At 37.0% G+C, this 23269-nt stretch overlaps 1 protein-coding gene across 4 annotated transcripts; it reads right to left on the reverse strand.

The window, feature by feature from the left end:
* Positions 1-627: 627 nt before the first annotated feature.
* On the reverse strand, positions 628-23269 carry LOC135418078 (uncharacterized). Of its 4 annotated transcripts, XM_064662964.1 has the most exons (13): positions 23184-23269; positions 22558-22743; positions 22278-22354; positions 15524-15599; positions 11747-11878; positions 10761-10884; positions 8458-8518; positions 8309-8355; positions 7799-7874; positions 6751-6852; positions 5314-6231; positions 4377-4487; positions 628-3262 (listed from the first exon to the last, which is right to left on the reverse strand). In XM_064662964.1, the coding sequence occupies exons 3-13, from the start codon at positions 22304-22306 to the stop codon at positions 2950-2952; spliced, it is 1989 nt and encodes a 662-aa protein (XP_064519034.1). In that variant the 5' UTR covers positions 22307-22354; positions 22558-22743; positions 23184-23269; the 3' UTR covers positions 628-2949. The 4 variants fall into 4 exon arrangements, with proteins under 4 accessions (XP_064519034.1, XP_064519036.1, XP_064519035.1 ...); XM_064662966.1 differs by lacking the exon at positions 22558-22743; XM_064662965.1 differs by lacking the exon at positions 23184-23269 and having other exon boundaries at positions 22558-23126.

A 23269-nucleotide genomic window follows, 5' to 3' on the forward strand; every position in this document is an offset into this window, starting at 1 on the left:
CTAACTCAGGATGATCATACCACAGGGCGAGATGACCCCAAGGCTTCACCATCTGATAAAAATCTGGCCTCCAATGAAAATATGATTGCAGGACAGCAACAGAAGTTTTCTGAGAGTTCAGAAGAGTTCAATAGTTTTATATATTAGAGTGCTACAACTCCTTAAAATAATTTTGTGCTAAATCTGGATTTTCTGTATACTTATCTTTTTCTTCAAGATTTCACACTCAGGGCAGTGGGAGACCAACACTGTCCATTGAAGTCTGGCTTTTTATTGCTCTGTGATACAACAACTATTTCTAGGTTTGCTGAGAACATACACAAAAAAAGACCAAGATTTTATGACCTTTTTGTAGAACTGTGAAATAAATGAAAGTGTTGTGGGCTTTTTTTATGGCTGCCACTGTAATACAATACTCGTTTACAAAACAAGAAAACATTTTATTTAATTTCATTCTCCACCATGTGGATTCAATTAGCAGTTAAATAGTACATACAGCGATGAATCAGCTGTGGAATTTGAGATAAATGTCAGTTGGAGTTTGTAATGTATTATGTGGGCTTAGCTCTGCCTAATTTCATTAGGAACAATAGGGTGGAAAACCTTATCCTAAATTCTAAATAAATACATATAGTCATCCCAAAACCATTTGTGGAAACATGTCTATTAATGTTCTTTGAAAAGAGAAATCCAACATAGGTATGAAAGTAACATTTCTTTTGTCAGATAACAGGAATAATACCATCAGTGTTGGCATCTGAACTCTCCATGGGTCCTGCAGGAACTGACAGGGGCCAGTAATAGCTAGTGCTGATCCTAACTCCTTATGCCACGTTTCTTTCTTGCTCTGAGCTTTCCGGTGCATCAGCTTTTCATCTTTCCAGTCTCAAGTAACAAAGGATTGACTGGAGGGTCACTTCAATCCTAAATAACAAACCCCAAAACAAAAATAAGAAGGGCAAATATTTGCTGCTCTTTATTCACTTTATGAATACTGCATACATGGTACAAAAAAACCCTCCAAATGCTTCCAATATCAGTCTCTAATTCTTAGGGCCCTGCTGGGGAGTACCAGAAAGGGTGGGGGTTTTTGTTGAATTTTTTTTAAAGGATCTAGCAATATAGTAGCCCATGTTGCATATCTTCCTTGCTTCCAAATAAAGAAGCCTAGATAAAGATTCTCAACTCACTCCTCATTAAGAAAGAAAAAAAAGGCAAGTGAAAGAACAAATGCCTGTTCTTAACATTTACTGCTCAGTTCCACAACAAGTTTATATAGACAGAGCTTCATTCCTGAGATCACATGAATGAAGCTCACCATCAGAGACTTAATGGGAAATACAATTGACTAGCTGCTGTGAAAACGAGAAAACTATTTACTTTGTACAATGAACAAAGCCAAAGTTGTTCTACCAGTTGCACAGGCAATGAAGCATTTGCAGTTTGAATTTATATCTACAGAATCCTTTAACTTGGAGAACTTTTTGCTGGGTTACAAAACCAACAGGAGTTGCAAGATATTCCACACGTTTCAAATCTAGTTCTTTTTTAGTACAGAACCATGAATTCAGAAATCTGGGTTTTACACTGCTGCTAAAAGACAAAAAAACTTTGTGGGTTCTGGCTATGAACACAGTGTTTTTTTGCAGTTTTCCAGTGTATACCTACACCCTCTTGCTTGATGCTTTGCAGTTTTGCTGCTTTTGAGTGTCTTAACTGTATGACTTAACTATCTTGCATTCATTTTAATTATCTTAATATAATCGTCTGCCTTTATCCTTATTTATTGAGATGCCTTTTAAAATAATAATTTATTAAAATGTAATAATAATGAAAAATGAAAGTTTTAACATTTACTTAAGTATTATAGTAATTCTGTTTTCCATCCTATGAACCGATTTCTTTATCCACAGTAGGAGCAGTTGGTGACACTGTGCATTACTGTTGCACTACCTCTGTGAGACTCACTGAAGAGGCAGTTCAGAGGAGACTGTTCCACACATGACTATTAAAAGGAGCTCACCTGAAGAAGTTATTCTTCTATTCTGATTACATTGCTCTGCTGTGCTGTAAGAAGAAACCAGTGAAAAACAGAGCTGGAGAGTAAAACAGGTCTGACTGACAAACAAGGAGGTGTAAGTATATAGGCATCAGTGGCCTTGGCCAGTTGAGACAGGTGAGCTGATGATCCACGACCCACCTCATCCGGATTTGTTGCTGAGAAATCGGTTAAATTTACCTGCAGTGGGCTATTCTGAAACATAGATACCCTATGGGATCACGAAAAAAGATACAATCAGGATGGGATATTCAGATTACTGAAAAGCAAGTCTGGCATTTAGAGTATTCAAACTCCATTTACTTCCATATTCGTGGCAATCTGGGAAAATTCTGCTGTGAAAAAGAGTGCAACTAGGTCAGTTCAGTTGATGGTACACAAAATATGGAATTAAACTCCAATGCTGCAGTGACTGATAGCAATAATTTAAACTGCTGTTTTCAAATGAAAGGAGGAACTGAACATAACTTTGCTTTGTCCATTTCTTAGTATTTTCACTTTAATTTCAATTACTCTACCTGATAATGCAGTGTTTTATTATGACTTTTGCACCTGGAAATCACATACATTTTGAAAAACTGCAAAACAAAAGACAACCACAAACACTGAGAAAGTTGTTTGTTTTAAGGTACAGGGTTCCAACTTCACTAAAAGGAAGGACTACTTTAATTCCACGTGTACTGAGACCTTGTCTCCAACTACACTTAACAAATACACCTTAATAAATCTAAAGAACCAAACATCAGTAGAAGCTAATCTTACAATGGAGACCAGTTCTCTACTACTGAAATTTGCATTTAACTAATTTGTTTAAAAAAAAGAAATGGTCCACATACAAAGGAAAATGGGTAAAAATACGTCTGAGCAAGCTGAGCAAACACTGTCCTTGTTCAGTTCCAGTTGAAGTGGTCTCGTGGCAGTAAATCATAATGTGATTTCTCTTCTTCTTCAGGTCCACAGTCTAGTGGCAGACCATAATTGTAATCAACTGTTACAACTGGTAATCTTTTTCTCTGTTCCACCTTTCTGGGAGTTTCACCTTGAAAAGGTTTTCTTTCATAGTTTATTGAACTATCTTCTTGGTGTACAGATGAAGATGGGTGCATTGTTTGTGAAGAGTATGGTGCAAATCTATTTTTTCCTCTACTAATTTCCTCTGAGGGATGCATTCTTCTATTGTCTTCAGGACAGTTTGGTCGATTACTGCAAGAAGAACAAATGTGAACAGTGTAATTCTTAGAAATAAACCAGTTCATTTATTGTTATTGGCCACCACTAGAAACTAAACATGTAATGTTGAAAGAACAATTCAAACCCTCATTCTTGTTTTTACCCCCTAAAATTAAAATCCTATGGATGTCGCAAACTTGTTTATAATAATTTTTCAATTCTAGTGACTCAAATTACAGCCCTTTATAGTAAGTAATTCTACTAGTAGGTGTTTTGTTTCAAGGGCTGTTTCTAATTAAAATTACCTGTTTACTGAGGGTATTTTTACCTCAGGGCCATTTTTGTTCCTAAGCCCATGTTTTCATTTTTGTGAATAATATGTAATAACAGCTCTCTAGTACATAGTCTCAACAGGCAATAATATGCCTAAGATTTTTATTATCGATTCTTCTGCAATAGAATACTCACTCTGCTACAAAATACATGCAGGAGGATCTAAAAATGCATATACAAAATATATTTTTTTGTTTTAAATTCTCTTGACTCTCAAGTACCTTCCTTGCTCTGTAAAATAAGTGGTGTATAAAGCAAATTCAAAACAATCTTTATAATTTTAAAATTTTCTCCCTCACTGAACCATAAATTCACTTAGACTGGAAAGTATCTCTAGAAGAACCTTGGGTCACCTCAAAGTAGGTCTCATTAGGTGAGTTTATGCAGTGGCTTGTCCATTCTTACTATCTTAAAGGATGTGGATTTCACAGCTGCGCTGGGCAACCTGTTTCAGTGTCTGACCATCCCTCACAGTAAAACTCATTAGCTTGTTGCAAGCAGGAGTTAAGATTTAAAAATAGCATCTATATTTTGCTTTTTTGCTTACTAATACTGGCTTTTCATATTCTGTTGTGCATTAGCTTGAACTGTGCTTATCATGGGATTCGCACAATAATCCCTCTCAAAAGTCAGTATCAGTGAACCACAAATTAGTCACGTTATCTGCTCAGTGTTCACATTCAAGGGCTTAAACTGCATTTAAGCAAATATATTAACATAGATTTTCATGCTTTGAAGGTAATTTGTATTTTCTAGCTGGGAAACTACAATAGAAAGGTAAGTCAGAAAACAATGTAGAATATCTGATATTTACCTGTAATTTCTGTTAAAGTCATCATTATCTGACCCATAATCTCTGTGAAGTGAAGGAGATGAGGAGAAATGAGGTTCTGCTACATTTTCATGGGAACAAAATGATTGACTTCTGCAAATAATCAAAAGAACTGCATGTTAAGAAGACTGCAAACGATTGTAAGATTTTGAAATTACATTAAATAAAGATATTTTTACTTTTAATAAAATTGACTTAAAAACTATAATGATTGTATTAATTTAACACCTTAAAATGGTATGCTTCATTGTAATGATGTCCTCTGTTTTAGCTGTACAATGGAAGAAATTAAATCAAATTTTACTAGTCCAACAAATATCTGAAATACATTCTGAAATATTAAAAATAGTTTGAAATATGTCAATACAATAGGTTTACTAGTAAGTGATAGACGTATTTGTAAGAATATGATGCAAGTTCTGAAGCAAAGGGATTTCTAACAAATTATTAAGTCATGGAATACACAAATGCAAGTCAAACTTCCTTGTAGCACTGCTGTTTATCTCTGTTTAGCTGAGGGCATAAATAAAATTTCTTATTCTATTCTGTTTTGAGGATTGCTTTTTAAGTATAAGTTTCTACACAAAACAAAGCAGGACAAAGAGTTTTGTTTCAAGATGACTAAAAAGGTAAAGGAAACACAAACTTCAAAGAAGCAAACCTAATTTAGGAAACATTGGCTTTCAAAGATGCAAGACTCCAGCTTATATCAAACTCTTCCATAAGTCAAAACAAAAAGAGTTAAAAAAATTATCATTATATATTATTTTAAAAGGATGATTAAGTGATTTAAAAATAATTTATTTTAAAAAATATTTGATCTGAAATTTAATTTCAAACTGCTGAGGTTTACACTTTTATTCTCTAATTCTGGTTTTAGGATTCTCTAATTCCGTTTTTCAGCTCAAGGATGCTTTACCTGTCTGAACACCATTCACGTGGCAAGTCATCATGACCTGGATGATCATGAAAAGGTCTTGGCCTTTGTCCGTGTCCTTTATTAACATAATCAAAATCTTTTAACTGAGTCTGTTCCTGTGAGCCATCATAAGGCTGATGGTCATGAAAAGGTCTGCGCCTTTGTCCAGGGCCTTTATTATCATAATCTTTCAGCTGCATCTCTGTTTGTAAGTCATTGTGAGGCTGGTGATCGTTGAAAGGCCTCAACTTCTGCCCACAACCCCTTTTAACAAATTCAAAATCTCCCAACTGCATCTGTGGCTTTAAGTCATCATGTGACTCATAGTCATGGAAAGATCTTAGTCTTTGGCCAGGACCTCTGCTGACAGGATCTAACTCTTTTAACTGCATCTGAGCCTGAAATTCATCACGGGATTGGTGGTCATGGAACAGTTTTCGTCTCCGGCCATGGCCTCTGCTACTGAAATCAAAATCCTTTAACTGCCTGTCTTCCTGCAAATCATTAGGAAATGGATGATCAGGAAAAGATCTCTGCCTTTGTCCACGGCCTCTGTTAATGTCCCTCGACTGTCTTTCTGCCTGTAAATCATCACAAAACCGGTGTCCATGAAAAGGTCTCAAACTTTGTCCAGGGCCCTTGTTACTGAAGTCCAGGTCCTTCAGCTGTGTGTCTTCTTGATAATCATCATAAAATTGGTGATCACTAAAGGGTCTTTGTCTCTGTTCTGGTCCCCGATTGTAGTCCCAGTTTCTCATCTGCACTGATGCTCTTGATTCATCCTGAGTTTGGTGGTCATGAAATGGTCTTCGTCTGTGTCCAGGCTCCTTATTAATGAAGTCAAAATCTCTCAACTGTATCTGTCCTTGCAAATCATTGTGAGAGTGGTCGTCATAAATTCTTAATCTTTTTCCAGACCTGTAAAGAAGTTTTTGTCTTAAACAGAACAGTCCTAAAAACCATTAATGAAAACAATTCCTTTTTAACCAAGAATTTATATGAAAGACATTGCAAATAGTCAGGTATCAAAACTAATAAGAGTCCAAAATGTAAGTAAGATTATAAAACCTTCAATGTCAGAGCAGAAGCTGTGAAAAACATTCAATTGTAATTCTATACCTCTTGTTAAACAGGCAAAATCAGTGATTCAAAATTAATAAAAATAACTGCAGATTATTGTAGAATAATAAGGGACAGGGAAAGTAAAACTAGATTTTTTTAAGTGAACTAATTACAGACTTCTAAGAGCATACACTCCCTTTCTTTTGCTTATCTTGCAACTGTTATGTCACATTCTGTAAATATATTTTACATGAGCAGGCTATATTCATAACATCTCTTTTGAGTATCTGTAGTTATTCTCAGCAAGAAACAATTATATTCCCCCTTGTGTGTGGTGGGGGGGTTGAGTTTTATTTCCATGTTTCAGCCTATTACCCCTGAAAATCTTCATTTGGGAACCGCTCTGCAGGTCCTTCCATTGCATGTGGTGGGGGAATAATATCTTCATCTGCATCCCATACATCCATTCCAAGGTTACTAAGAAGAAAAAAACATTTCACGTAAGCTTCCTTTTTAAAAACATACGATTGACATAGTGAAAAAAACACCCACATAAAATTCTTCCATTCAGAATGACAGAAGTTTTATGTTCAGCAAAACTTACAGACATTCACAACTTAGCAAATTTTAATCTTATAAATTTATTTGGGAAAGAGCTGCAGGGAAATCAAAGAGAATACCCGAGCTTCGTAGATTTAGAACAACATCCTAAAGGATGTGAGATAAGCACCACACTTATTAAAAATCTGACATGGGACCAACTTAATCCCACACAGACTATGAAACAATGATAGGATTAAAACAAAGGGCATTCATTTCAGCTAAAAAGATGCAAATCAGTCAGGTATTCATTTTAAAATCAATTTACTGCTATAAGGTATCACTGGCACAAATACCTTGGGAAGATGGAAAGGTCAGCTATTCCTAAGAGATAAGCATAAAATTCTTAAACATGATACAACTACTATGAATGGAGGAGATGAGAACAATCTTCCACTTTCTCATACTTTTTTATTCGTAAAACATTTCTTTTTTTTTTTTAAATATCTGGTTCTACAATGCCAAGAACAGCAGGCAGATCATAGAGCTTATAAAGACATCTCTGCAATGGCTCCTTTCCGCTTGTAATGAAAGAATACAGACTTAATACACCTGTCCCATATGATAAAACCACAGAAATGTTCAATAGTAGTTGTCAGATTAAAAACAATCTTTTGAATCTCAGAAATTCAACAGATGAATAAAGTACACTGCACTTCATGTTATTCATATGACAATACACATACAACTACATATATATTTTACAATCTATGTGTAGTTGCATATTAAAGGTTTAAGAGGGAATTTTGACTTATGACCAGAAGTGAACTTTTAAAAATACCATGAGACATACAATCTTAAGCACACCACTAGAAGCGTTTACCTTCGCATTGGTTGTGTTCTGAGGTCTGTGAGATACACCAGACCATCCATGCGATGGCCTCTGGCATCACCGAAAGCTAAAGGGAAAAAAAAAATACAGTCTAATGAAATGTGCTCAAACTGAGAAATGTGAAAGGCAAGTTTCTGTTCACCACGAGATGCTGAATTTGAAACAATTCTAACTTGTATTTAATACTTTAGCAAGCTGGCATCATTGCAGCATTTTTTTTAAACAACTGAAACTAGTAGTAGCAAACTATGACTGGAAACCCTTTCAAGTGAAAAGAAAAAAAAGATTTAAAGCAGCTAAAACATACTCCTCCAATGCTGTCAATTTGCTAATGCTCAAGTCTTGCTTGGAGTAGAATCAAGTCAGAAAAAATATTCTATGTAAGCCAGCACATGAAATTACTGAAAAGATACTAAAACAGAATTGTAGTATTTGTGAGTACAATTGTAGCAGTTGTGAAGTACAACCTGACACGTGCCTTAGTTCAAACTATATAAATACCTTGGATTGCTGCCTCTGGATCCCAGCCTTCAACGTCTATGAGGTATCTGAAGAAAAATATGATTATATTATTGTCCCAAAGGGATTACAGAACAATATAAGGATGCTATTTTCTGAGGACAACGATTTCTGTGTTTATACAACCTTACCTACATATAAGGTAGCCAGTCCTATTAATTCCATTAGTGCAGTGAACGCCAATGAGCTTCTCTATCAAAAAGGAAAACAGAGTCTTTAATAGTTAAATACAAAAAAAATCTCTATTTTTCTAGAGAAGTTATGATAAATAATGCTTGCTATTTACAAAATTATACTGTCACGCCTGTAAACAACAGATACATACAGGCTTCGTGATGAATCTCTAGCAGCAGTTAGCTCACTATTTCCAAACCTGTGAAGACTGAGATTGACTCTGCAGAATGTAGGAAAAAAGGAAGAGTGATGACACGTAAAGCACCTGGCCTCAGCCATAACTGCAGTAACAGGAGAAAAATAAAAGAAACATGGGTCTGAAAGCAAATCTAAACAAGCAAATGTAAAACTGAAGAACTTAACTTATACATAAAGCACCTGGAAGTATGAAATGCCTTGGAGTACGAAATACATGGAGAAAAGGAGAACCAGTAATCTCTAAAGAAATCTTGGTTTTTTTTGAAAAGATTATGCTAATCAGCTAAAGGTTAAAAAGTAGAACAACTTACTATTACTAGGGTTTTTCAAATGAGGTATTTCCAACAGAAATAGGGAAACACTAATATGATCATGCTGATAAAACCTCATCTAGACTATTTATACTCATATTCAAATGTAATGAAAAAAATCAAATATGTATAGAAAGGACTACTATGATGGTCACAGAAGGAAGCTTGTCTAATGTAGTCTGTAAAAACAAATCTGAGATACTGAATGTAATAATGGGAATGGAGAACAACGATACTTAAAGGGCAAAGCTGGCTTGAGAATAAATGCATATTGACTGACTGAGAGTTTTAGGGTAGATTTTAGAAGAAAACCTTTCATCAACAGAAGAACAAAGTTTGGACAGAGATGGTACTGAAAAACGGTCTTTGAAACAGGATTTAGATAAATTTTTGAATGAGAAAAAATATAACTGTTTGCCACAAATCAGGACAGTCACATTGCCATATAAGTTCGCTGTAAGTTGATGTCCTAACAGTTCAAACATTAAAGAAACCCAACTTCTCAAAAAGTCTTTGTAAGAAGAATCCTGAGATATTTTAGGGGTATTCTAAAACAGAGGCCAAATTATGAGGAGTAAGTTACCATAAAAATGAAATTTCTCCCAACTCAAAAGTTACATAAGCTCTGCCAAAATGCTCTTACTAACTGTAACTGCAGGGTCATTGTCCAGTAACAAATTAGGAATCGATTCTCTCCATATTAGATTCAAACACAGACTATTCTTTGTCACACACAAAAAATCACTAGATCAAAACAACGGAAAACTAATAAACACCAAGTAATTTCCTTAAGCCAAAAAAGAGCAAAGGAAGAAGTAACAAACTTTCTGAGCAAGGACAAAGGCTTCTTCTTTTACCTTTCAATTTTCCCATTACTTCTAATTCAGGCTCTCACACTTGAAATTTATGCCAGTGCTCTTTCAGAAAGCAGAGTTGACCATTCACAGCCAAACCCCAGTTATGCTTTGCAGCAAACACCGTATGCACTTGGGCAGTTCATATCTCTACTTTCTCACAGAAAATGCCAAAGTCACCACAGCAAATAGCATGAAAAAGCTTGAAAGAATGATCCACCAATATTGGATAAACACATAGGTAAAATCTGCCTACAAAGAATCGCTACCAAAAGAAGTGAGAGTCTAAAAGCTGCAAACACACTGTGGCAAAGTTTTGTTTTCACAAAAAGCAACTTATACAATCTCAGCAAGAACTGCCCTGTTGCATAAGCACTGAAACAGCAGCAGAGCCACACCACACTGTGGAAACATTGACACTGTGTCTGTAATAAGATTTTCAGGAATTGTTCAGATATGAGGGCAATAATGGACTCAAAAATCAAAAAACCACTACATCAGACTAAATGGACTTAAACTGCTCACACGTGTCAGTGCCCAGAGGCATCAGAGAGACTCGGTGCTATTTAGAACATCCATCAGGGGCTGGCAGCTACAGCACTCAGCTGGTGGGGGACAATTTGGGTCAGACACATGAAGGCCTTGCTGCAGTTACTTTGACACACAACACAAACATAACGCTACTTGGAAGGGCATTTAAGTTACTTGTCATGTTTGAAAAAGACTTGTTGTGGTTGCATAAAAGATAGGTAGTGGTTCACATAATGGATCTTATTATGATAATAAAGTGGGAAGTGCTATGGAAAGTCATAAATATCTATTGAAATTAGTAAATGATACAGTTAGCACCAAAATAAAATAGTGAGATTTTTTATAGCATAGGATACTGATACTTACCATTTCCTGCATTTTCCCATAGGAATTTTCTGACCCATTTTTTGAACTGTAGAATAGTAGCATTATCAGGGACTTCAAGTCCAACAGTATAAAGTTTCTTATACTGCACACTTTTAGGTAAATCCTAGCAACAAAAAGGAAAAAAACAATAGCAAACATTATTCAAATCTTGTATCAATGAAAAACCATAAGCAGTATCTAACATAATGCCAATGTAAACCAGTAGTTCAAATCTTGAATAGAAAGTGAAAACAAACTTGACACAATTCTATAGAGATATGGCCTGAGAAAATACCATTGACATTTCTACGTTAAAGATGATCTCAAGCAAAGAACAGTTCCTTCAGAAGATTTATTTATCCCTGTTAACAAGGCAGCACATTAACTAAAGAGAGCAGATTCTTGTAATTCCATTCTAACCCATTTTACAATTATTAGCAGTATTTGTCCCTCCCACCCACAATCATACATGTACTCACATATTCACTCCCTTAATACATAGAGCCCATGTACATTCAAAGACCAGCATTCAGTTATAACACTGCCATTTATTCTCCTTTTCAGTAGGAGGCTGATTAATCACAACTGTTTGGACTAGACTGGTAAAAATTTTGAAATTGATAAAGTAGTTTAAAAATGTACACCTTCTTAGTGAATTCCACTGAGGATCAGTAAAAAAAGACCCTAGGAATAAATGAGAATGTCTTCAGGACAAAGAGTGTACCTCTTCTGCACCTCTTCTGTAGTGCTTGGCACTGAAGTCTTTACCCAATACTCAGAGTTACCATAATACAAATAAGCCACAAATGCAACTAGCTGGGAAAAGCAGTTATTTCCTTTGTGATAAAACATTTATTTTCTATTGGAGACACAAAATTATTCTAGATAGCATACTTGTCTATTCCAATTCAAGGTAAGCAAACATGTAAACACTTCAAAACACAAGTGGCAGCAACTATTTTACATTTTTATTAGGCTTTTATTACCTTAACTTCATAGTATCGGGTGGTATATGTTAAATCAATAATTAATCCAAGTTCCACATTTAGGGCTTTCATTGCAGCAATTAAGTCTTTTGGTGTAAATTTCTGGGTTGGGGTGAGCCTCTGGTTAATTGCCTACAAAGAAAATGGAAAAGAAATATTTTCTTTTTACATTTTAATAACAAGACATTTGTAATATTCAGCTGTTTTAATTAGTACTAGGAAACATCAGTATTTGAAAGGGACTGTTTAAATATCAGAACCACATCCATGTATTATACAGATAAGAGACCAGTTAAAAAGAAAGCAAAGATTTTTTATGTATTTCTATTCAGATGAATATGCAAGAAACTGTGAGCATTTCAATTTGTACAGTGTTAACAAACATTCTTAAAATAAGCATTAATTTCATAGACATAAAAATTCTGCAAAATATATCATGTATATACTGATTTTTATGTAACTAAACATCAGTAAAAAGCAAAACACCAAATCCACTTCCCCCAAAAAACTTTGTCCTGCACAGTAACTCAAAATTAAATGTATTTCACATAAAACATTAAAAATTGTGATACAAGATCTCCTTTCTAAAGGTTTTAACTGTCTTCCCACAAATGTTGCGCAGACATTTTTATCCCTGCTTCATCTCTTGACAGAGTGTACTTGCATGTCTTTTAGCACTGGGGAATATTTAATATGACTAAAATACTGTGACTAAGAAAGCTGCATGTTGGTGGACAATGAATAATTCATTTGACAGAAACAGTGAGAAAAATGTTTACTCACCCTATTGTAGCTGTGTTTTTTGAAATGTGTTCTTCACTTTAGGTGTGAAAATGCCTCAAATACTCAAGACTGGATTTTCTGTGAACAGTGCACTTGTCCATTGTGAGAGCCTTTTGACATAGGCTCAGCCAGAACCAATAAAGACAGTGGCAAAAGATGCAGCAGCCTCAACCACCTGTCAGTTCCTTTGTCAACAAGAAATTCAAGCAGACTGGACTCAGAACTAATGGAAAGGAAGGCAGCCACAGACCACATACTTCTTAGAACCACAGATGCTACAGGGTAACTAACCATTTTTTGTTTTGACTGTACAGATTATAATCTAAAATGCTAGCAAGCACTTGTCTCGAGTCTGGAAACAGAGACAGGAAAACAAATTAAAGAAGAAACAGCAGGGCAGTCCTGTCAAAACTTGTATGTGGTTAGGAAGCTTAAGCTAAAAGGAGAAGGGTAGAAAGCATATAATAAAGTGTTTGGTCCTATGTATTTCAGACACCTATGCACTGCTGAAAAAACAGTGGAAGTTGTGGAAGTTTAAACAAAATGAACATGAGTCAGTCATCTCACCACTATTCAGCAGTGACTTTTAGTAGAATCTGAAACTGAACTTAACAACCTTGAGGTGACAAAAGGTGAATCTGCAAAAGGTCTATAGTGGAACATTAAAGAACTTTTACTATGTGAAGCCACACAAACTGAGGATGAATGTAATTTACAAAAATAAGGTTCTCCAAACATATTGTTTGATTAAGTAAACAGTCAAATGTGTTATGAAATACTATGTTTTGAAAGGCTCTTTGGAATTTTTTGAAAAACTGCTGAATATTCAGTAGTTGAGGTATTTAATTGGGCTTTGAGAATCAGAGAAATCTCTATCAATTCTAAAAATCCTTCTAATGGCATGGGAAAGAACCTGCCCTGTTCTTACTACACTACAATGTTACTGTTAGCATTATAAAGATGATCTGAAAGGAGGGATAGAAAACCCTTTCAGGTAAACACAGGATCTTGAAGTCTTTACTAACAGCACATCTTCTGCTATGACAATAACCCTTGAGTCTTCAAATTCTGAAAATATGTTTTCTCCCTTTGGGTGAAATCACCAATCATCAATTTCCTAATCAGTAGCAAATAAGAAAACTGTTGCATATTTAAGAGCTTAATAAATAATAGGACTTCTGACAGACGATGACCCATCAGGTCTTCAGCATTTTCAGACAGATTTACTGACCACTACCCTCTGCAAAGACACCCCAGTTTAGCCAGCTACACATTTTATGTGTATTCTGCCACAAACTCCATGAGCTTCAAGAATATGGTCATTGGCAGACTTGTCATTTCTCTGTCTTGCATAGTTGAGACTGAACAAACTGAAGGGACAGAAATGTTAAGAGATTTTGCATTCTTGGGTATCAGACTTTATATTTGGCCAAGTTCAAAGACAGCTTCACAGAACAGAGATCTATGCCCCATGAGATCAGTAGGACTGGAAGGGAGTAACGCACTGACACAAGTGCCTACTTGTGATATACTGCTATGAACACTCTCTGATAATGATTTTTTATGATCTCTGGTGTAGCTCCTTCCAGACTATCAGTGGAACTACAGGGAAAGAGTAAAGTGAGCAATAACATATCTTCCTTTGAAAGCTGGAGTGACAGGAACTGGAAATACATATGCACTGAACAAATCCTGCCTACAATAGAGAATCTATGCAAAAATTGCATAGATCAAGCACTGGATCAAGTGGAATTACAGGAGCTGATGATGTAAAAAATCCTCTCTCAAAAACCCCAATAGTAAAGAAGCCAATTATAAATCTCTGGATTTTATATTCATGATTCGATGTGTTCACTGGAGGTCTTGGTAGAAAGACACACGACTACTGTACAGTCCATCTGTATCGTGAAGAACAAGACCAATGTTAAGTATGAGATCTTTGGTGCCAAAGGAACCAAATCATGATACTAAAGCTGTAAAAGAAGGTGCAGGAAGCAAGTCCTGCAAGCATTCCACTTCAGTCATTGCTGACAAAAGTGAGCTGAATGGTGACTGAAAATATAATGCGTATGAATACAGCCAAAGAACCAAAACTTTTTTGTGTGAATACTAGAGTTCAATCTGTAGACAACAGCTTAGACAGAATATTTACTCTTAACTGCTAAGGTTATGTCAAAGCAATGAACTTTAAAAGCAATTAGAAACTTCTACTTCCTCTGTATTTAAAGCAAGGACATGTAAGAGTTAATTTATACAGCACTTGTGTTAATTTATACAGAAAGGCAAATAGGACAAATTTGCCCTATGCCTCCAAAGAGGCATGGGCACCAAAGTACTGAACAGTCAAAACAAGTCAGCCTCCACATTTTTTATAATCAGAGAGTTTAAAGACCTGACTCAGTGTATTTAGCAGATTAAGATGACACTTCATGTTATTAAGACTTTAAAGGAAGTACTAACACATTAATAAAAGAAATCTATGAAGACTTCTTTTCTAAATATACTACATTCCTCCAGATTGCTAAAGCTTTTTGCTTATGAAATTGGCAATCTGGATCTGTTATTTAGAAGTTCTGCAGTGGCTGGTATCCTTTAACAACTGCTTGATTTCCATAAAACTGTATTTTGGCTTACAATGCCTAGATTGTTATTCATATCATAGCCCCTTCCATGTAATTTCTTACAACAGCCATAAAAAGATGTTATATAAGATTATGAATTTAGGCCATTTATTAGTGATGAAATGAATGGTGCTGATTGATTGACTTGTTGATTTTTAAAAGATAAATAAAAAGAGTAACAGCAAGTATTAAAAAAAAAAATAGAAAAAAAAATATTTTTAAGAAGCCACTAGCAGATTACTGAAAGGGCTAAATCTGAATAAATTATTTTTCAAAAATTTTCCTTCAAAGTTTGCCTGAACATTCATGCTATTTTTCATTACTTTTCCAGTTTATCTAGTACAACCAATCTATAGTTAATTCTTATACATACCCCCTTTAAAGGTACTTTGAATGCAATAAATCTCGTTCCTGGTATAGGTTGTCCAACTGGTGTCAAACTCCTCCATCTGTAATGAAACAAATATTTATTTCTAAATATTTTCAAGTTGCATGATTCATCAGAAGACACCTGCAGCACAAAGCACATAAAAGTTGCTGTTATTATACATTATAATTAGGTCTCCAAATCTGCAATTATTCCATGAAGTGGTTTCAAGGTATCCCCAGGACATTTGAAAACAGTCTTTTTCTTCCTTTGTCTTCAACTTCTAAAAAATTCCTAATGGCAGGATAGCATTTACAACAAGTAGCACTAATATAAAGCAAAGCAGATGTGTAAGGTTCAACAGGTAAAAGAGTAGTGTTATAGCTGATGGACATTTTTCAACTTTGTTGAATCAAACACCTTATAAAATTATCATATGCATGCATCAGTCATTTGATTGACAAATGAAAAGTTTTCTTTCATTAACAATATAAATTTATATTTTGCAAATGTGTTTTCTATGTAATATGCTTATTTTTCAAAGAAACACTCTTAACTGCACTTTCTCTTGGCACTTTGAAAAATACAGAGAATATTCCATCACACCATAACTTACCAAAAATCACCTACTATTATGAAGGTTTGTTACAACACTCAAAACCACTACTAATTCCAAAACCACAAAGAACTGGTATTCACAGGTTCTACACTGCACTGAAAAAGCTCTTGATATATCACATTTCAGAGATTTCCAGTTTTTAAAAGAATATGAAAAGGATTACCTGACGAGGAAAACAAGTTAATCAACAGATTAATTTTACCTTCAAAGAGGTTACTTACTAAATTTAGGACTTCTCTTCTTCTGTAAGGGTAAATTATCTCTATAACCTCAGACGATGCAGCTGAATGACCTAAAATCTAGACAGCCTTTTTGCATTTTCAGCTAATACCTCAACTATTAAAATACAGAACATTTCCACTAGATTCTTTAACACTGGTGTTCGTTCACTTACAATTTTTGAAATGAATGTTTGAATTAATATCTCCCTTTAAAGGCAGCATAACGATTTCTATATTCCCTTCTGATTTCCATAAACCCACATCATTTACTAAATAAACTGAATACTTCATTTTAAAATATTCTAACCACTGATTATTTTGCTTTGTTCACAATTCCCATATCAGAACAAAAACTAGAAGTTGGCTGGCAAAATTCTCAATGAAATATCCATAATTATACTTGTCATAGTATATAAATAATAACATGATGATTCACAGATACTTGGAACTGAAAAAGGAAACCCACGGCATGGTGACCATTTTATGATTTACTACATCCATGTCTTTAGCACTAACTTATCTCTTTTATCTTCATCATGAGGTAAAGAACAGATCAAGGCTCACAGTGTAGGCATACAGATGCTCAGTTTAATAGAAAACAAATGAAACAACAAAGGAGTAATAATAACTCATTGTTAGGAAGGCTGTTGCAAACAGCTGTTGTGTAGAAGGCAGATACAAGGTAAGAAGGTGTAAAGGTGAGCTAGAGATGAAATCACTGAGAGGTATTTGCAGTAAAACCTTTTCCTAAATTCTAAATGTTTGCAGGAAGTTTGTATCTCATAATTGCAACTAGGGAACAAAACCAGTCCCCTACAAATAACAGACTGTGTATTATAGAACTGTTCCGACTTGACAAGTCTTCCTAAGTGAATTTTCAAGACTCTAAACTTTGGAGTCTGGTAGCTGGACACTTGCTGTAAAACATGAAAACAAAAATCTGAGACTATGTTCCATTTATTCCCGTTCACGATATATAAATTGTGTCTGAATCAATTAAGACCAGAAATTCAGTGCTGTTTTAACCTGCTTTCTCATGGAAAAGTATGAATGGAAATCAACTGTAACTATCATAAATAGGAGCACTTAGAATTGAATAAGAGATGATCAAAAAAGGGCTTTAAAATCTTATTTTCCTTAATTAATAATAATAATAATAATAATATAATAATGGCCAGTCTTCGCGAGCGAAGATTTTGGGAAAGGTCATTAACCCTTCCAGCCTGCGCAGTGGATTTTTTAGGTGAGACACAGCGTGCGCTGAACTGAGCCCACCCTTTAGTCCTGAGGTTCATCTGCCGGGGCCGAGCAAAGCTTGGACAGTGGCAGTGAGGTCCCCAGGATGTAGGTTTGTTTAGAGTGACCTTCTCTTAGGTGGATTGCCTACCAAGGCTGACGAGCTCCACCTGCCCAGGGGGCCGGGAATCGAACCCGGGTCGCAGCGGTGAGAGTCAGGCACTCTAACCACTAGACCACCAGTAAAAAAGACTTTGTAAAAATTCTGAACTTTTTTCATATTAGGGGACTGACAGAACAATGCCCCAGGATTACAGAGTTTGTTGCCAGACCTTAATAAACTTGGGGGTTTATTCACTTGTATTTAAAGCCATTTAAATCCTACCAGAAAAAAAATCCGCAAAATCAGCAAGAAACTGAAAAGCTGCTGACAGCTCTCTGGTAGGAAATGAGCAGAAGGCATTCTTCATCAAAAATATAAAGGGTATGTGTTCCATGTTATCTTCAAAAATATTTAAAAAGGAAATTTCGGCATATTGCTGCAGAACTAAAAATTACCTCAAAATAAACCCAGCAGATTGAAATTAAGCAAAGATTAGCTAAGGAAATAAATTCAAGTTTGTTCTGTTGTCAACAAAGGAACAGGTGACCCAGACTAAAGAAAGGAAAACTCTTACAGAATAAGTCTGGATAAAAGGCAGAAATTATCAGAGACGAGCAGCAGGTAGTCACATAAACAGGATTTACAAGAGCAAAGACATAACTAAACATTTTAACAAGTACGAATGAGAATTTTAATACATAGTTTGTGCTCTTCTTGAATACAGGTGGAAAGAAGGAAGGCAGGAGTCAAAGGTGTTATTGCAAGACTTGGCACCATCATCCCTCCTGTACCACTGACTAAGAGCTGACAGAGACCTGAATGAAAAACGATCTGGACATGAAGGAGCTGATTGAGTATGGATTGCATACAGCTGCATATTTTATCTGCTTTGGAACACACAGTTTTTTCATATTTTAGTTTAACATTACTGTTAAGGTCATGCAGAAGCTTTAATTTCCAGTATAATTTGCTATGTTTTAGAACTGATTCATAGTAAGATTTATTTTAACAACTACTGATGATGCTCTTATCGCATTAATAAACTTTGCAAATAGATTTCAAAATTGTGTTGAATAATTATGTATTTTACTGATATTCATAATGAATCATTGAAACAGATACCCTGCCATTTATTTTCTAGTGATTTTTAAAGAAATACAGTATGTTCCCCATAAAGATACTATGTATATTTTTAATGGCAAGCTAGATAAGAAAGCCCTAAAATAATTCATAGCTACAATGTAATGGAACCACTGAATTGAAAATAATTTTAAAGTTTCATGTCTTTAGTTTGTCAGATCTCAGTGATGGAGTCATATAAAAATATAAAGCACAGGAAACTGCCAACAGATACCCTAAAAGTTCTTCACAGCAAACAGCTGAATCTCATTTGTCTTTCTAAAGCCAATAATGTGTTCCACTCTTCCACAGTAGGAGAAACTAGTACTGAATTTAAGGCATCCATTCAGAATGATTTTCATCTAATAGTTAGTCAGCATTAGTAAACCAGTGTCAACAGGTATACAATACTCAAAAGCTACACTGGGTGGAGAACTATGTTCAGAGAGCACTATCTGAAGCTGTGCTCAACAATTCAAGGGTTTCGACAATTCTTGAGCCTCTCATGAGCATCTCTCACTGAGAAGCAGTTATAAGTTTAGAACTTACCTGGGAAACTGAATTCCCAAACACTCAAAAGGGATAATTATTCTAACTGTAGAGAAATTCAAGTCTGAAATACTGTCATCTGTAGCAAGATCATTTAGAAACCACTACTTGGAATCTCCTTTTTTTTTGGCTACTGACACTGCATGCTATACACACAGCCTTATTTGCCAAGTGGCTTCCATACCTCCATAGATACCAGATTCAATACTGATGGTATGAAGCACTTTTACAAATAAAGTCTCACCCTTCTCTCCCACCCACTGTGGAACATGCACAACCCTTTACACCACAGTCTTTAATATCCCTGTCTAAATGAAAAATGCTGATGCTTTAAGTCTGCACAGGAGAACTTCAGTTAAGAAGTCTGTTTATGGTGCTTAGGCAAAAATAATTCAGCTTTGTCCTTGTAACAAAAAGATCCCCCTCAGTATTTTTTTACACCATTGAAGGGTAACATGCCAGAAGGTGACAATTCTGCAGATGCTTTTCAGAACTGAATCTGATTTTATGTAATTATACCCACAGCAGGATTTTGGATGCTGAAGTGTATAAATATGTAAAAATATCACAATATTTTTAACTGTTTGTTATGCAACTTGGAGTCCTTTTACTGTCTAGTTCTCCACTGAAACATCATAGTCTACAACCACTGAAGAATTATACCATTTCAGACACCGTGAAGAACCAGAACTTGACTCCACGGTGGAAACGCCAGAGCAAGGGGTCATTTGGATCCCTCTTTTATACTGATGTCTCACTTTGCTAAAAATTAGTTCACCAGCACTACTTTCTAGGTTTGAGACTGCAATGGACACTGTACACCACAGCTCTGCTCCAAGACATTACCGGGAAAAGAAACACTTTCTATTATCACAGAACCATCGAATGGTTTGGGTTGGAAGGGACCTTAAAGATCATCTTGTTCCAACCCTCCTGCTGTGGGCAGGGACACCTTCCACTAAACCAAGTTGCTCAGAGCCTGATCCATAGTTGCACTATTCTTACCTACTAACTTAACTTCAATAATAATAATAATTTTGAAACCTCAAAATTATTGTATTGCTTTAATTAGCATAATGAAACTTGGATTAAAAGTGTTAAGAATTGAGGCAGTAACAGAAAGACACTCTTAAAAAATGGCTACATGTAGTGTCACTATCTACTCCACTGTTTCTCTTGCAGTAGCATTAAATTGGAAGTGTCACTGTTAGATCTACTGCTGTTATAACAAGATGATATAACTGAGGCTGTGGTTCCACAGTCTGAACTGTCTGGACTTGTCCTTATGCTACAGTGTACCACAATCTCATTTCTGCCAACAACTATTTCTAGGGCCAGTAAATTGCATGTGCAGGATCATCTCAGTTCCTTCCAGGGTTCACTCCTATGGGTTCCTGGTTTACTAAATTCACAGAGAAAAACAACATGTTGTGCTAGCACAAGGATGGCATCAATATCCTGCTGCATGAGACCAGTGGGCTGAGAATTCCTTAAACTTCTTTATTGCCAAACCCCCAATACTGTGGATGTCCAGCCTGATTTCTTAGTAGTATAAAAAGGTAAGTATCTGGAGAAGCTGAAAGCACTTCAGTATCAGGCACTTTGTCAGATGGTAATACTAACTTTATAACCAAATACTTGACAGTAGCTGTTTCCTTGAAAGTGTTAGTTTCCAGTTACAGAAGTTGAAAAAACAGTCCTCTGCTTCTTCCATACTTAAGAAATCCATGCAGCCTGAAAGTGGCTCCAAGTTCAGATGTAAGGGGAGATAAGAAGGGAGAAATGAGCACCTGATTCTCAAAGTTTTAGTAATAATTTCCATGTATGGAGAAAAGAAAGGACAGTTAATTCTTTCTGGATTTCTGCACCACTACTTGCCCACTTTACTCAACTTTGTCAATAATTTAACTGAAGTTTCATAGAAACTTTAAGAGAAAGACATGCTTAAATAGCTTTTCTTACATGTTATTCTAATTTTAATCCCTGAGTTTGTCATCTAGAAAAAAACTTCAAATTTTTGAAGTTATTTTTTAATTTTGTTCATCTCTTGTTTCTATTTATTGCTTTTAGGACAACCCATATTACAGGAACTCATGCTTTTTCTATCTTATTGCTCCTCCTAAGAATGTTCTTAATAAATCTATTTAACACTTACCCAGAAACCAGGATAATGTCAATCTTTCCTCAAATAACGTATAAACTGCAAGTTATTGTCCCATTACTGTGTACCTTTATACCTCAGCATGCTCTCCTTTCCAAAAGGTTTGTACTGATGTCAGCAGTAACACATGGGTTAAAATTCTAAACTTGGACTTCCTCTTTGTTTGTTTATTTGATTAGAGCTGAAGAATAGAACTGTATCTGTTTTAAATGAGGTCATTCTGTGGTCCCCATATGCACTCCCAATCAAGTGATCAGAAAGCCTGCCTAGTGCATTTGGAGTTTTTTAATGATTATTTCTGCTGATACAACACTTTCGTTGTCCTCTTTTTAAAAAGAAAAATGCGGGATGTTTCTGGACCTGAATTCATGAACATATTCCTTGATCTTATGCATGCAATCACCTGCTCCCATCTTATCATCTCTTCCTCCACACCTAACAGCAAATGTCCAAGTAGTCGGAAGTATGGACTACTCTCCCACTTCCCCAGTAAATAAACACTAGGGGTAAGAAGATTAGGAAGAAGGGATTGTGTTTGGCCGACGAAGGAGAAGTGTTCACAGACAGGCTGGAGCATTATACTCACCTGGGGGATGAATGGCTGTTCCTGTCTTGGAGAAGATACCTACCTTACCTGGCTGTACGTGGTGAGGTTGCTTGAGGCAAGAAAGCACCTGGGGCAATCAGTGCCCCTTCTCTGTGGGCAGAGCTGTGCCCGCTCCTGCCTCTTGCTTAGTGTGAAGGATACTTACCCATCAGGGATAGTATTCTTCTTTACCATGCTGAAAGCAGGAGCAGGCAGAGCAGGAGGCAGCGGTGAAAGTGGGCACTGCAGCAAAGGAGAGAGAACCGCGCAGTTAACACGGTGCTAATCTCTTTCTCCATCAGTGGGCCTTTTCACAGGGCTGAGACTCGAGTAAAATAAACCCAGCAGTCAGTTGGGGCTTGAAGCCATCCTGAACAAGTTCTGCACCTTGCAAGCTAGCCTATTCTTCCACTGCTAAAGGACGACAAGAGTGAAGGACAACTCACCTCTCCTCTCCAGGAGATCACAAGAAAGAGAGGAGAGGCGGCAGGTTTCTAACTCTGGCAGCAGCGCTGCAAGGACGAAGATCCTCCTGGCAGCCCCTTCCGTCCCGCTCCGGCGGCTCGGAGCGGTCTGTCCCGCCCCTGCGCTCCCAGTTAGAACTCGTCTCAACGAGAAGAACCTCCAGGCAGCTGCAAGAGGCGAGGCCGGCACCTCAGCGAGGGAAGGACCGTGCCCTGCCCCACCCTGACCTGGACGGGTCCGGTTCCGCGGGATCCCGGGCACCGCCGGCGCCCGCCGCCCTCGGGGGGGCCGGGGCGGAGAGCGCGGGGCGAGGGGCGCTGCCCCATCTCCGCCGCTCCAGAGACAGGCTACGGGCGGCGTGAGCCTGTCCCTCACCACCGCATGTCCCCGGGACAGCGCCGGGTCCGGGTCCGGCCCGGGGCTCGGCAGCGGCTGAGCTCGGGGCAGGGACAAACAGAGACACCGGGGCGGGGGGAGGTCGCGGCCCGGCTGCGGGGGGCGGGCGGGCGGCTGTGGAGGGAGGCGGGCGGGCTGTGAGGGGAAGGGCGCGGGCTGCAGCCGGTGGCGGGGCGGGGCGGGGAGGAGCGGGGCTGCGGGCGGCCCGTACCCGGACAGGATCCCCCGGGCGGAGCCGGCGCGGGCCGGAGCCACACAGAACCTTCCCGAAACGGCCGCGACTGCGCCTGCGCGGGG

This window comes from Pseudopipra pipra, chromosome 8 (assembly GCF_036250125.1).
Source record: "Pseudopipra pipra isolate bDixPip1 chromosome 8, bDixPip1.hap1, whole genome shotgun sequence".
Classification (NCBI taxonomy): domain Eukaryota; kingdom Metazoa; phylum Chordata; class Aves; order Passeriformes; family Pipridae; genus Pseudopipra; species Pseudopipra pipra.